The sequence below is a fragment of the Rhizophagus irregularis genome, chromosome 14, assembly GCF_026210795.1.
Source record: "Rhizophagus irregularis chromosome 14, complete sequence".
NCBI lineage: Eukaryota > Fungi > Glomeromycota > Glomeromycetes > Glomerales > Glomeraceae > Rhizophagus > Rhizophagus irregularis.
The window spans coordinates 536,141-551,221 of record NC_089442.1 but is presented as its reverse complement, the minus strand read 5'-3'; the positions used below and the strand labels follow the sequence as shown (position 1 = coordinate 551,221).

The 15,081-nt window shown below is 25.1% G+C and overlaps 2 protein-coding genes across 2 annotated transcripts; both read left to right on the top strand.

The window, feature by feature from the left end:
- Positions 1 to 6,179: 6,179 nt before the first annotated feature.
- OCT59_005832 (uncharacterized protein) lies at positions 6,180 to 7,152 on the top strand (the record flags this gene model as incomplete). The annotated part of the gene is made up of 4 exons (XM_066140867.1): positions 6,180 to 6,303; positions 6,373 to 6,578; positions 6,667 to 6,780; positions 6,922 to 7,152. The coding sequence occupies 4 exons, from the start codon at positions 6,180 to 6,182 to the stop codon at positions 7,150 to 7,152; spliced, it is 675 nt and encodes a 224-aa protein (XP_065997712.1).
- A 462-nt stretch (positions 7,153 to 7,614) lies between these two features.
- OCT59_005831 (uncharacterized protein) lies at positions 7,615 to 11,978 on the top strand (the record flags this gene model as incomplete). Its single annotated transcript, XM_066140866.1, has 13 exons — positions 7,615 to 7,707; positions 7,780 to 8,262; positions 8,333 to 8,381; positions 8,733 to 8,890; positions 8,964 to 9,156; positions 9,310 to 9,470; positions 9,543 to 9,663; positions 9,865 to 10,013; positions 10,087 to 10,170; positions 10,237 to 10,557; positions 10,629 to 10,779; positions 11,020 to 11,156; positions 11,223 to 11,978. 13 exons carry the CDS (start codon positions 7,615 to 7,617, stop codon positions 11,976 to 11,978), a joined length of 2,856 nt encoding a protein of 951 aa, XP_065997711.1.
- Between the last annotated feature and the right edge of the window lie 3,103 nt (positions 11,979 to 15,081).

Below are 15,081 nucleotides of genomic sequence, written 5' to 3'. Positions count from 1 at the left end.
AATACAAATTAATCCGATTCATACCTTGATTTCGATGGAATAGATACCATCCTTTTTTCATATCCAAATCCACAAAATCCCAAGATAGTAACAAATTTTCATATGTTGCATGTGGAATGAGTATGTTGTAGCAATTCTCCACATCGCCTTTCATATATTGTAATGGATAAAACAGCTTGAAAAGTTTATATAGTTAATATTGAAAACTTAATCATTAGCTGGAAGTATTTATTCATATTAATTATAAACCATGTCTTTTTGAAAATAATAAGCAAAACAATATATTATAATACTTTTTTACTCACTATTATAATCATTAATTTTTAATATAAAATTATTTTCTTTACAGTGATATTTCTGGAATAATCTTCTAAATATTTCACTTTTTAAAGGATTTTGTTCAACGTTGATAAAAATGTCAGTAAACTTTAATCATTTTAAGTTCATCATATTTACTTTCTAGGCCTCTATGATCAAGAGTTTGTCGGATATACAAAAGTCGTATCATGTGATTTATTTTGTAGAACGACTGATTTTCTGATCACACGTGATAGGACGGACTTTAGCCACAAATAAAATTTAGCCACAAATATTGCTATTTTTTTTGTAATCTGTGAATTTTATTTAATCATTATTATTATTAAGGAAAATTACTAACAATGGTTAATTAATCAAATTTTAGGGATGTGACTTCTTTTATTAAATGTGAACTAGAGTTTACATGATTTTTAAGCAAGATGATTGACCGTTATTATGCATGTAAAATTTTTCTTTATATTTTTAGTCTATTTAACAAATTTTTAACTAAAATTTCTGATTAATTTTTTTGTGGCTTGTTGCATTATTGGAAATGTTGAGTGATCAGAGGATCTTGAGGATCTTTGCCTCTTTGGCATAAGCCGCGAATTTACTGGGGCTTGCAGTCAAATTTTGCGGAAAATTATGGTACTGTACGTCATAATCATAATCTGATTTATTTTATTATTATTAATTATACGCACTTTTTCAATAATAATAAATGTCCAAATTAACAAAAATGTGCTTTACTTTAATATTTTTAAAGAGTTGCATATATAATAAAAATACTCTACATTATTACCTTTAGTTAATAAACCTGGTGTGAGATTACTATTCCAATTCTGCGGAGAAATCCTTAAAATTATTAAATTATTCAAAAAGGAAATTCCTATTGGATGTAAATCATGTAATCATTCACAAATAATATAAAGTGTTAAGGTATTGATTATACAATTAATTCATACAAAAAGCCTTTATTTAATTTTATACTACCGCGTTTCCTAATAGTCGTCCGTGATCTTCCTTATTGATATTTTTATGGATGATGTTTATCTAAAAGGATAGTAATAAAGCTAAAAAGCCATTCACTGGTCGAAGTGGGATGATTTGCATGAAGTTTATTGCCCATAAATAGCTTATAAATTTGGTGATCTCAATTATGATTAGGAAATCTCCATCAAATTTAATTTATAGATTGAAACAGTAAAATTTATTGTAAATTTTATGATTTTAAAATTAATTCGCTAATTTATAATGTATAAATTCTGAATAAATTTTAATTAAATTTAATATCAATGTATATTACACATATTATAGCTTGAAATTTACTTGAAATATGATATTTAATTTGCGACAAGCCATCTACTTAAATTTTGCTATTACTTAAACAAAGTTTTATATCATTGCAAAATAACAAAAATAGCAGAGATAAATCATAAACTTCGTAGCCACGCTCAATTAAGGCAATGTATTACTGGACCTACACTAAAGATGACTTTAGCAAGGCTTTCTTTATGAATTAAAAGAAATTTCATACACTTTGCCAGCTGGTGAGAAAGCTTATGAACTCTAATAATTTCAAGTCAATTATACTAAAAAACCCAGAATATAAATTTTTCTAGGATTTTTTTTTATATTAGATTGGTATAGTATAATGAATAGATATAAAAATTTTTTTGGAATTTTTTTAATAATAGATTGGTATAAATATATTTTGAGATTTTTTTTAACAATAGAGTCAATAGAATAATGGATAGATATAAAAAGTTTGCTGGAATTTTTTAATACAATAAGTTGTTTTGCAAGAAATAATAACTAATTTGTCTGTTTATTATTTTGAAGAGTATAAAAGAAAAAATGCAAAGAAATTAAAAAAAAATAGTTTATTCGTGATTAAAAATAGTTAAAATAGTTTAAATAGTTTAACGGCTTTAACGCGTCCGTCGCGTCCTACATAAAATTAATGTCACGTGTATCACGTGATATAATGATAACTGATAGGCGCAGTTCAATGATGGATAATCTCTAAAAAAAAGTTTACATTCTTGTCCTTCTTTCCCATAATTCCTTTCCCTCTTTCTCATTCATTAATTTCTTTTTCACAACAGTAACATCAACAAGCTATTGATATAAACAACTGACAAAAAATTAAAGGAATGAACAATGTTCCCAATGGTTTGAAGTTGAGGTTCAATTGAGAACGAACTGAACATTTCCACAAGTTATTGCTCTCTTAGGTGATTTCTGATTTCTTTTTTATTTTTATCGATTATTAGATTTTTTTTTTGTTTTATTAACTAATAAATTTTCTTTTTTTCTTTTTATTTTTCATAAAAATTTTTCCAAGCCTATGATAGCTGGACTTTGGAAATTAGTTTATAAACCATTGATTAGGCTACTGAAGAAAACAAAAGTAAAAATTATACTTTACAAAAAACAAGAATCGGAAAACTAAAATAAACAGTAAGTTATTAATTTTGTTTTAATAGTTTATTATTAAGTGTTAGAAATGAATTTTCTTTTTTATTTCCTTCTTTTTTTGGTAGGTAATATTCTCTGGAGGAACTTTTGGATGGTAAGTAAATTTTTTGGGGAAGAGTTTCGCCATTATCTATGAGAAACGTATTAAATTTTCCTTTTTTTATTTTTTGTAGGTAATAACTTTCTCTGTGGAAGACTTTTGGATGGTGTGTTATTTCTTTTGAGAGGATTTCGTCATTTATCTATAAGAAATGTCTGACACTTCTTTTTTTAATCTTTATAGGTTCTGTATTTCCAGACTCCAGTAAGCTATTTGAGTTCGGAATTGACTTTAAGAAACCTACTTTAAAAGAATTTTATTAATGAAACTTTTCTTTTTTTTATTTTTTAGCCTTAGGTTAATGTATTCTTTTAGATGACTGATATGGTACTTCGGATCTTTGAAGCAGAATTTTGACAAGGGAAGACAAAGAAGTTTTCACTTATTTTTAATGCTAGATTTTTTTGATACATGGACTTCTGGTAATTCTTTTTTAAAGTTCTTTTTTTTTAATTTAACGAAAGAAAAAGTGACTTTTAAATTATTCTAACAAAATTTTTTAAACTTTTTATTTTAACATAACATTAACTTAATGACTTCATTTTTCATTATTATTTAGATGGATCTTCAGCTTGCTCTTTGGATGCTGGTTTTGGTAAGATATTTTTTACTTTAATGTTAACAAACAATTACTAACTTTTTTTTCTTTTATACTGTAGACAACTTGCTCTTTGGCTTCCAGGAATATCTTTGAACACAAATTTCGTAAGTTCAATTTTTTCTTTAATTTTTTCTTTTAACAACCGAATGATCACTAATATTCATCATCTTTCTTTTTTCAGATGGTTGGTTCTTTGACTTTTTAAATGCATGAAAAACTTGGTGAGATTTTGTTTCTAATTATGCATTTCAATGAAATGTTTTTACTAATGTTTAATTTTTTCTTTTTTTAGATGGTCTAGAATGTTTAGGAATCTTGTAAAAAAGGGGGTTTAAGGTTAGAGATCATAGGCTTTCTCATCAGCTGGCAAAGTGTATGAAATTTCTTTAATTCACAAAGAAAGCCTTACTAAAGTTATCTTTAGTGTAGGTCTAGTAATACATTGCCTTAATTGAGCGTGGCTACGAAGTTTATGATTCTTTAATAGGATTTTTGTCAAGTATCTTATTATACAACATTTTGTTTTATTAATTTTACAATGCATTTAAAGTGTTAGCGAAGTTTCTTTATAATATACATAAAATTTATATAGAATTTATAATAATTTATTGTATTTATTGTTAATATTTTAGCTATATATTTGCAAATATGAGCAGAATTTCTTTAACATTTCTTTATAATGCAAACAATTTCATTTTAATATGTTGTAAATTTAAATGATGTATAAATATGTTTTATTGCAATTTAAAATACATTTATATAATGGAAACTTGCAAATTTCAAAAGACATATACACTTCATGGGAATTGGACAAGTTTACAACTAATTTCTGTGACATACATTTTAATCGGATTCAATTGAAATTACTAGTAAATCAATATGAAATGTGACGTGTGCGTAAAATTTGTCTGATGTAAATACTGTATATTGCACATCACCCCACTTTGACCAGTGATTGGTCTCTGTGGCATAAACCAGTTATTTCACGGTCAGCGTTGATCTCATTAACATCAGATATCAAGGCTTCCCGAGATGGATAAAATATCTTAAGAAATTAAAAATAATAATATCTTAGAATTAGAAGAAAAATTATTATTGAAATTTCTGGTATTTATTGGAATAGATGTTTTCAAGTTTAAATTTAATTATTCAACTTATATTGGTTGCTCCACGATGTGAAGAGGTAACTGCTGAACTAGAGAAAGAAAAGGCATAAGTAGTAAGTAGGGATGGCAACGGTCGGTCATGGTCGGTCATCGGTCGGTCATAACCGGTCAAGAACCTTTGACCGACCGACCGTTCTGACCGACCGCTATGGCTGACCGTTTGACCGACCGTTTGACCGACCGGTTTGACCGATCATTATAAAACACATTTTCGCAGCGTTTTTATTAAGGCAATTAAAAAAACGTGCGAAACCGTTTTTTTTTTTTATTAAAATAATTAAAAAACGTTGCGAAAACGTTTTTTTTTTAATTAAATTATTAATAAAAACGTTTTCGCAACGTTTTTTTGTTAAATTAATTAAAAACGTTTGCGAAAAATGTTAAATTATTAATAAAAAACGTTTTCGCAACATTTTTTTGTTAAATTAATTAAAAACGTTTGCGAAAAACGTTAAATTATTAATAAAAAACGTTTTCGCAACGTTTTTTGTTAAATTAATTAAAACCCGTTTGCGAAAAACGTTAAATTATTAATAAAAAAACGTTTTCGCAACGTTTTTTAAATAAAAATGTTGCGGTGATAATGATCGGTCAAACGGTCGGTCAAACCGGTCGGTCAAACTGTCGGTCAAACGGTCGGTCAGAAGTCTTGACCGACCGATATCGGTCACGGTCATGACCGGTCATAATCGGTTAATGACCGTGACCGTTGCCATCCCTAGTAGTAAGGATAAAAAAAACAAAGGTAAATCAAGTAGATAAAGGGAAGAGTGCGAAGACAGGTGTCAATTCAACATATAATAAATGAAATCGTAAAACAAATTAAAAGAAAATATTAAAATAAATATTAAATAGATTTGTTAGTAATAAATAGTATAACAGATAATGATTAATAGGTTGTATAGTAATATATGGGGCCATACATACGTAGAAGTATGGATAATTAGATATGGATCAAAGTATAAAGTCTTGAATATTATAACTACAACAATACGTTAAATATTGTGTTAATTGATAGTTTTACAACGATATGTTTTACTATTTATATATTTATAAATACTAATAAAGAAATACGTGTTGATATTTTTTTTTACCGTTGATATCAACTTTAAAAATCTTGATTTCAATCAATATAATGTTCTTCATATAAATCATATAAGTCAAAATTTATTTGTTCACCAATTAGTTTAAATTTATTCTGTTGCAAAGCAATGGGCGACCGCTAGTAAACAACCAATATTTTTTTTTTTAAAAAAAAAATACTAATTATTACATTTTTGTTAAAGTTTTAAAAGCTGTTCTAATGATTTTTTTTTGTTTTATATTAATTATCCAATAGCACTTAACTATAATCTCATTCTTTTTTTTTCGATTTCTATTTGTCTCACAAATGAAATTGGCGTAAATTTATAAGTCACGTGAAACAAAGTTTATTGGTCAATCATCACAAAATTTTATTAGGTGCAGCTTAATTTTTGTGTAGATCATAATACTAGACAATTTTCTCTCACCAAAGAAAACACTTGAAAGTATAATGTCATCTCAAAATGATATTACGTGTAAAAAATGTGGTGAAATTTACACAGAAATTAATTATAAATGGTGTGAACCATGTCAAATAAATGATTTAAAACAAAATTTTACAAACTGGACCAGCGGTAACGAAAAAATTGATGAATTAATTCAAGAAATTCAACTAAAAATTAAAAATTTTGATGATATAATAGTTGAATGGATACCATATAATCAGTTTAATGATATTAAAGAAATTGACGATGATGATTATAATATAATATATTCAGCAATATGGACAGATGGTCCATTAAAATATAATTATGATAAAATAGAACGGAAAAGGATACCTAATAAAAAAGTTGCTTTAAAATATTTAGTTAATTCACAAAATAATATTATCAATGAATTTTTAAATGAGGTATGAAATTAGTTTTTGGGTCATTTGTATTTTAATATAATTTAATCTCTGTGTTTTTATTAAAGAAAACTATTTTATATTATAACAGGCTAAATCATATACTATTGAAAATGATGATCATAGTAATATTATTACAATGTACGGAATATCCAAAAATATGGATACAGAAGATTATATTATCGTACTTCAAGATTGCTATTGCGTAAATTGTGGTAAAATATATACAGATAAAAGGTATAAATGGTGTAACCCATGTCAAATAAATAATTTAAAACAAAATTTTTCAAGTTGGACTAGTGGAGACGAAAAAGTTGACAAGCTCATTCAAAAAATACAATTAAAGATTGATAAACTAGATGATACAATATTTGATTGGATACCATATAACCAGTTTAATTCTATCAAAACAATAGGCATGACATTATATTCAGCAATTTGGATGAATGGACCATTATATTACGATTATGATAAAATAGAATGGAAAAGGAATTCTAATGAAAAAATTAATTTAATAAATTTTGATAATTCTTTAAAGATAACCAACAATGAATTTTTAACTTATAAAAAGGTATGAAATTATTTTTAATTGTTATACTATTCAAGTACTTTTTTTTTATTATATTGTAATAACTTTCTTTTTATATATTTTATCAAGAATAAACAATGTTTTATTGAAGATTATACTATAAAATTATATGGAATATCTCAAAACCCAGATACAAAGAATTATATTTTAATACTTCAAGATTGTTATTGTGAATACTGTGGCAAAATTTATACAGATATAAAGTATAAATGGTGTAATCAATGTCAAATAAATAATTTAAAACAAAATTTTGCAAATTGGACTAGTGGAAATGAAAAGATTGATGAACTAATCCAAGAAATGCAATTAAAAATTAATAAACATAATGATGTGATAATTGAATGGATACCTTTCAATCAGTTTAATGATATTAAAAAAATATGCAATGATTCTGTCCCATTATATTCAGCAATATGGACAAATGGTTTATTAGAATATAATTGTGATAAAATGGAACAAGAAAGAATACCTAATAAAGAAGTTGCTTTAAAGTTTTTGAGTAATTCACAAAATAATGATATTATCAATGAATTACTAAATGAGGTATAAAATTTTTAATCTTTTTTAATTTAATTTAAGAGCTTTTTATTAAAATAACTTTTTATATTATGATAGATTGAATCATATTCTGTTCAATTTGTCAAATATGATAATATTGTAAAAATATATGGAATATCTCAAAACCAAACCACAAAAGATTATATTATAGTACTTCAAAATGGTTATTGTAAAATCTGTGATAACATGTATAGTAACATAAAGTATAAATGGTGCAAGCAATGTCTAATAAATGATTTAAAGCAAAATTTTGCAAACTGGACTAGTGAAAATGAAAAAATTGACAAATTTATACAACGGATGCAATTAGAAATTGATAAGTTAAATGATACAATAATTGAATGGATATCATATAATCAGTTTAATAATATCAAGGTATTATATAAAAATGATTCTGTTATAATATATTCAGCAATATTTATAAATGGTCCGTTATATTATAATTATGATAAGATGGAATGGGAGAGGAAACCTAATGAAAAAGTTACTTTAATTTGTCTAAATAATTCGCAAATAACTACTGATGAATTTTTAAATAAAGTATGAAGTTTTGATTTCTTTGTGATTCAGTTTAAAAGCTTTTACTAATGATTTATCTTATATTTTATAGATTAAAACTTACATTGATGAAAAACATATAAGGAATTATGTCAGCAATAGTATGAAAAAATCCTCCTTTAACCAATATACAGAACATAATATCGGAATTTATGAAAATGATAACAATAATATTATTAAAGTATATGGAATATCTCAAAATCCGGATTCAAAAGATTATATTATGGTGCTTCAAGATTGTTATTGTGAAAACTGTAGTAAAATGTATGAAATAACAAGGTATAAGTGGTGCAATCCGTGTCTTATAAATAATTTAAAACAAAATTTTGTAAATTGGACTAGTGGAAATGAAATAATTGATGAATTAATTCAAGAACTGCAATTAAGTATTACAAAGCATAGTGATATAATAGTTGAATGGATACCATATAACCATTTTAATAATATTAAAGAAATAGTTCAAGGTGAATTTGCTACATTATATTCAGCAGATTGGATGAATGGCTTGTTGGATTATGAATATTATAAATGGAAAAGAACCCCTAATTTAAAAGTTACTTTAAAATACTTATATAACTCACAAGATATTACTGAAGAATATTTATATGGGGTATGAAATTTCAAATCTCTTTAATTTTTTTGTAATTTAATTCTAATATATAATAAAATTCTTTTATACTTAGCAAATTAGATCATACAGTAGTATTGCAATAAATAAAGAAGATAGTACTTATAATAACCCTAGGATATATGGAATATCACAAAATCCAAACACAAAAGATTACATTGTAGTTCTTGAGAATGGAAATCACTGTGAAAAATGTGGTGAAATATATACATTAATATATATAAAATGGTGTGAATCATGTCAAATAAGTAATTTTATAATGGATTTCAAAAATTGGACTAGTGGAAATGAAATAATTGATAAATTTATTCAAGAAATGCAACTAGAATTTGAAATCTACTATGATAATATAATGGTTGAATGGATACCATATAACCAATTTAATAATTTTAAAAAAATAGGTGAAAGTGATTTTGCTATGCTATACTCAGCAATATGGATGAATGGACCATTAGAATATGATAAATCTGATAAAAAGGAATGGATAAGGATGCCTAATAAAAAAGTTGCTTTAAAATATTTATGTAATTCACAAAATATTAACAATGAATTTTTAAATAAGGTATATAATTGCTAATTTTTTTAATTCAATTTAAATATTTTTTTAATATAATAACTTTTTTATATATTTTAGGAAACTAAATTATATGTTAAAAGCAATGAATATGATATTACTAAAATATATGGAATATCTCAAAATCCGGATACAAAAAATTATGTTATAGTTCTTCAGGATGGAATTCTTTGTGATAAATGTATTAAAATATATAATGATATTAGTAATAAATGGTGTAAAATATGCCAGATAAGTAATTTAAAGCAAAATTTTGCAAATTGGACTAGTGGAAACCAACAAATTGATGAATTTATTCAAGAAATGCAATTAAAGATTAACAATTATAATAATATAGTTGAATGGATACCATATAACCAGTTTAATGATATTAATAAAATAGGCAAAAATGATTCTGCTGCAATATATTCAGCAATATGGAATAATAATTGTGATAAAATGGAGCAGAAAAGGATACATAATAAAGAAGTTACTTTAAAATATTTGTGTAATTCACAAAATAATGATATTACCAATGAATTTTTGAGTAAGGTATAAAATTTTAATCTTTTACAATTTAATTTAAGTGCTTTTTTGTTAAAATAGCTTTTTTTTATTATAATAGATAAAAACATATTTCATTGAATATGATAATATTATTGAATTATATGGAATATCACAAAACTCAGCTACTAAGGATTATATTATGGTTCTTGAAATTGGAAAAAATTGTGAAATATGTGGTGAAATATATGCAGATTTGACCTATAAATAGTGTAAATCATGTCAAATAAATGATCTAAAGAATAGATTTGGAAATTGGACAAGTGGAAATAAAATAATTGATGAATTAATTCAAGAAGAACAACTAAAAATTAAAAATCATGATGATATAATAGTTGAATGGATGCCATATTACCGGTTTGGTAATATTAAGAAAGTAAACAAGAGTGATACGACTTTACAATATTCAGCAATATGGATGAATGGTCCATTAAAATATAATGGAATAAAGTGGGAAAGAATACCTAATAAAAAAGTTACTTTGAAATATTTATGTAGTTCACAAAATATTACCAATGAAATTTTAAATGAAGTATGAATTTTTAATTTCTATGTAGTTTAATTTAAGCACGTTTTTCCTAGTAACTTTTATATTTTTAATAGGTTAATTCATATTTTATTAAAGTGAATAACTTACCATTAAATCAACCTACTGATTATAGTAGAATATTACATCCAACTAAAGATATATCACCTAAAATATATGGAATATCTCAAAATCCAATTACAAGAGATTATTTTATAGTTATTAAAGGTTATTGTAAAAAATGTAGTGATCATTATACAGATATTGAACATAAATGGTGCAAACCATGTCAAATAAAATATTTAAAAAATAATTTTATAAATTGGACCAGTGAAAATAAAAAAATTGATGAATTAATTCAAGAAATGCAATTAAAAATTAAAAATTATGATGATACAATAGTTGAATGGATACCATACGACCAGTTTAATAATATTAGAAAAATAGGTAAAGGTTGTTTTTCTACAGTATATTCAGCATTATGGGAGAACGGTCCATTACAATATAATACAAATTACGAAGGGTTGGAAAGGGATCATAGTATAGAAGTTGCTTTAAAGTGCTTACATGATTCGCAAAATATTTCAAATGGGTTATTAAATGAGGTATAAAATTTTCCTTTAAATCAATGAAGCTATTTATAATTTTTTTTAATATATTTTATTTTACAGGTAAAAAATTACTCTATCAATCATAATAAAATTCTTAAAATATATGGGATATCTCAAAATCCAATTACAAAAGATTATATTATTGTTCTCCAACTTGCAAGTGAAGGTTTTGTTAATAGTAGATATATTAAAAAACCTTGGTATCGAATTGAAAAATTGTATATATTGTATAAAATTATTGACTGTCTTGAAATTATTCACAACAATCAAACAGTTCATCGTGATTTACATATAGGAAATATATTAATATTGCCTTCTGATCAATTTTCTGATGATATATGTATTATGGATATGGGATTATGTAAGGAAGTCGATAATATAAGTAATACAGTTTATGGAGTTATGCCTTATGTAGCTCCTGAAATATTAAGAGGAAAACCTTATACTCAAGCGGCTGATATATATAGTTTTGGTATGATTATGTATTTTGTAGCAACTAGAAGACAAACTTTTGCCAATTGTGCTCATGATGGTATTTTAGCATTAAATATATGTAATGGAATTAGACCCGAAATTAATGAGCAGGAAGCACCAAAATGTTACATTGAGTTGATGAAAAAGTGTTGGAGTTCAAATCCAGATGATAGACCAAAAGCGATCGAAATTAAAGAGGAAATTAATAAACAAATTGAAGAAGCAATAAGAAATAAAAAATTTAGATTTTTAAACATTGGAAGTAACCAATCAACTGTTCATCCCAAAGCTTGTTATACTTCTCGATTGCTTAATCCATTTACAAAGAATCTCCCAAAGTAACAATAATTCAGTAGAAGTCATTGATTTTACAAAGTTAACTTACATTGCTTTTATTCAAATTTTGACAAGAATTTATTAAATTAGTTTATTAATAGGTTATCATCGGGGGAATAAAAAAAATTTTAATTTACCATTTTATTCATTAATTTTAAAATATACTATGATATTTGTTTAACACTGATTATAGAGTATATGTAAATTTTTTTTTTACATGTGTAAAGTCAGTTTGTAATTGAGCAATAAAATAACATAAAGATTAAATGATATTCAGAGTTTTGTAGATTTATCATTTATGATATTTGATTAGAATTAAAATGAATAGATAAGTTATCATGAGATATTGAGATAAGTATGCTTAATATATTATGTAATTTGTGGAAGTGATGGCAAATAACCAGGTCATTTGACGGTCATTTGGCCATTATACTTATGAATGACCTAGTCGCTTGAGGCCATTTGTCATTTGAGTCGTTATTATTTAAATATACAGCTGCATAATTTAGGTACTATTATTGATATATTTATTTTATCCGCGAAACATTAAATTGTATAAATAATTTTGGTCAGGATTATGAGTTTATGAGATCACATGATGATTCATTCGTTGATATCATGGTCTAAATGACAAATGTCACATTTGTTGATTTTTGTCTTTAGTACTGTTTTGTCTCAGTGATGTCATTTAAATCATTATTCCATCACTGATTACATTTTTAAAAAATGTATAATTTTTGCATTCGAATTTAATGGATGATACGATCCAATTTATCTTAATTGTTTTCAGCATATTTCATAATTTTTAATATATTTTAATTTTAAACATATTGCTACAACGTACGTAAAATATTTCTAACCATAATATGAGATGCTTATAGGTTACGACAAACTTATATTTTCGAAGTTGAAGAAAACAAGATTGTGCTGCAGACGATATAACTATTAATTAATACTATCTTATTCCGAAGTTTATATGAGTTGTATATTGAGAATTAGTTAATTAGATATTTTCAAAAGGATATTTCTGGTTTAAACATTTAATATCTAACAACTTAGATTCGTTTTTTTTTAGAAATATGTTCCAATTGCGAGTATTTATATAGAATAATACTGAAAGATGCACCTATGAGATGCATATGACTAGTACGTACCTGATCGTATTTACACATAATAGTGTAACTTATCTCAAACAATACTACCAAAGCCAGAAATTTTATATATACATATTATTGGATGGGGAGTAGCTATATCGGTCACAGGACCGAATGATTGGATGAAAATGGGCCACGTAGTGGCCCATTTTCACCAATCAATGAAGGGCCCTGTGACCGATATAGCCCCACATCCAATAAAAGTGTTATCGTTCTGACGTTTTTGATCATGCATTAATTAATAACATCATAAATAAGTTTTCTATAAATTTCATTTTTATAAGCTTTATTTAAACTTTTCCTACAAAATATTCATTTACGCCATTTTTTTACTCCACTTTATTATATCAATAATGTGTTATTGCTATGACTAATAAAAATATCGGTCTATGAAAATCTGCATGATCCTATTTGGCTGAACGATAATCTATAATACATATGAACTTTACTAAATATTATCTGAGTTTAAATCAGTAAAAAGCAATTATAGCTTGTTTTAAGCTTCTCTCAATAATTATTTTTTCCATTTTCGTATAATTGCCAAAAATCGAAAGTATCACTATTCAAAGTTAATAGACATTTTTTACAATTTTTATTAAATTTTCCTTATAAAGTAATAAAGCAATTGAAATAATCACGAAAATGGCAAAAAATTTTTAATATAAAATAAAAATCTACGATCTCATTTCTTAAAATAATTTTTTATACTGAATAACTTTACAATGTTCTAGAGATTCAAAATAAAAATAAATTAACTTCATATTAAAAGTGAATTTAACGAAAGAAGTATTTAACCTAAATTTTTACATAAAAATATTTTTATTATTATCATAATTAATTATAATCTTTGAACTCACGTCATCTTATTAAAAATTTAATTTAATTTGCAGAATAATCGATTTTATGTCAGTAAAACAAGACAACGGATGATTTTCGTTTAAAATTTCATTTCACGTAAAAAAAGAGGAATTAGATATAGTATTTATTAAATTATTAACTAATCATAATTTTTTTATAAAAAATTGTCTTTTAAACAGATTTATTTTTTACCTGATAAGAGTCTATAACATTCATTATAATTTATAATTGTTCAGAAGTTGGTCTTTTAACAAGAATAGGATCCCACACCTTTTTATTAATTCCAAGTAATCATTCTCCATGACTTCATAAAATTTCAATGCTTCCCAATTTTCGTTCTTAATCCTTGACAAACATTTAAGGATATATTGAGTATTATAACACGAGAAATGATCTCTGGCATTCCTACTTTTAATAGTGTATTGTACCTCATGATTTCAAAGCCTTAAGGCAGGTCTTATATATTTCTTAAATTATTGCAATTTCTTTCTGATTTCTAGCTTTTAATTGAGCTTCTGTATAAATTTATCTATAAATTTACACTATTTCTACAAGCCCATTTTTAGAAAACTCTTCGAAGTCGTTTAGAATTAGTATTTGATTTATTACAATCAGGACATGATCCGAATTCTTGATTAAGATCTTGTTTTTCATAAATTCTGTAAGTTTCTTCAAAATTATTTAATATTTTCAGACATTTGTATACCGATTAATACATTATATATTAAGTTTCTCGCGTTTTATAATTGTATCTATCATTTAATCATGTAATTTAAAACTCTAAAATATTTGTTGGCTGCCGATCGTATTAAAATAGAAAAGCTTGATTCGAATTTAATGTAAATGTATTATATAATCAGCAAATCAATACCAAAGACAAGGATCAGTATCTTAAAATGGTAATCACTAAAAACTAATCTTATGATAACGTTAGGTAAACGTTAACGTTAACCTATCATGACACGCCATTTCAAGTCAATACATAACGTTAACGCGCCACCCACCCACCCACGAGGTCATAATACACTTTTATAGAATTTCTTCTTTTACTAAGTAAAAAATTGTGGGATAAAAATTTCGGCAAATCATGTTAAAAA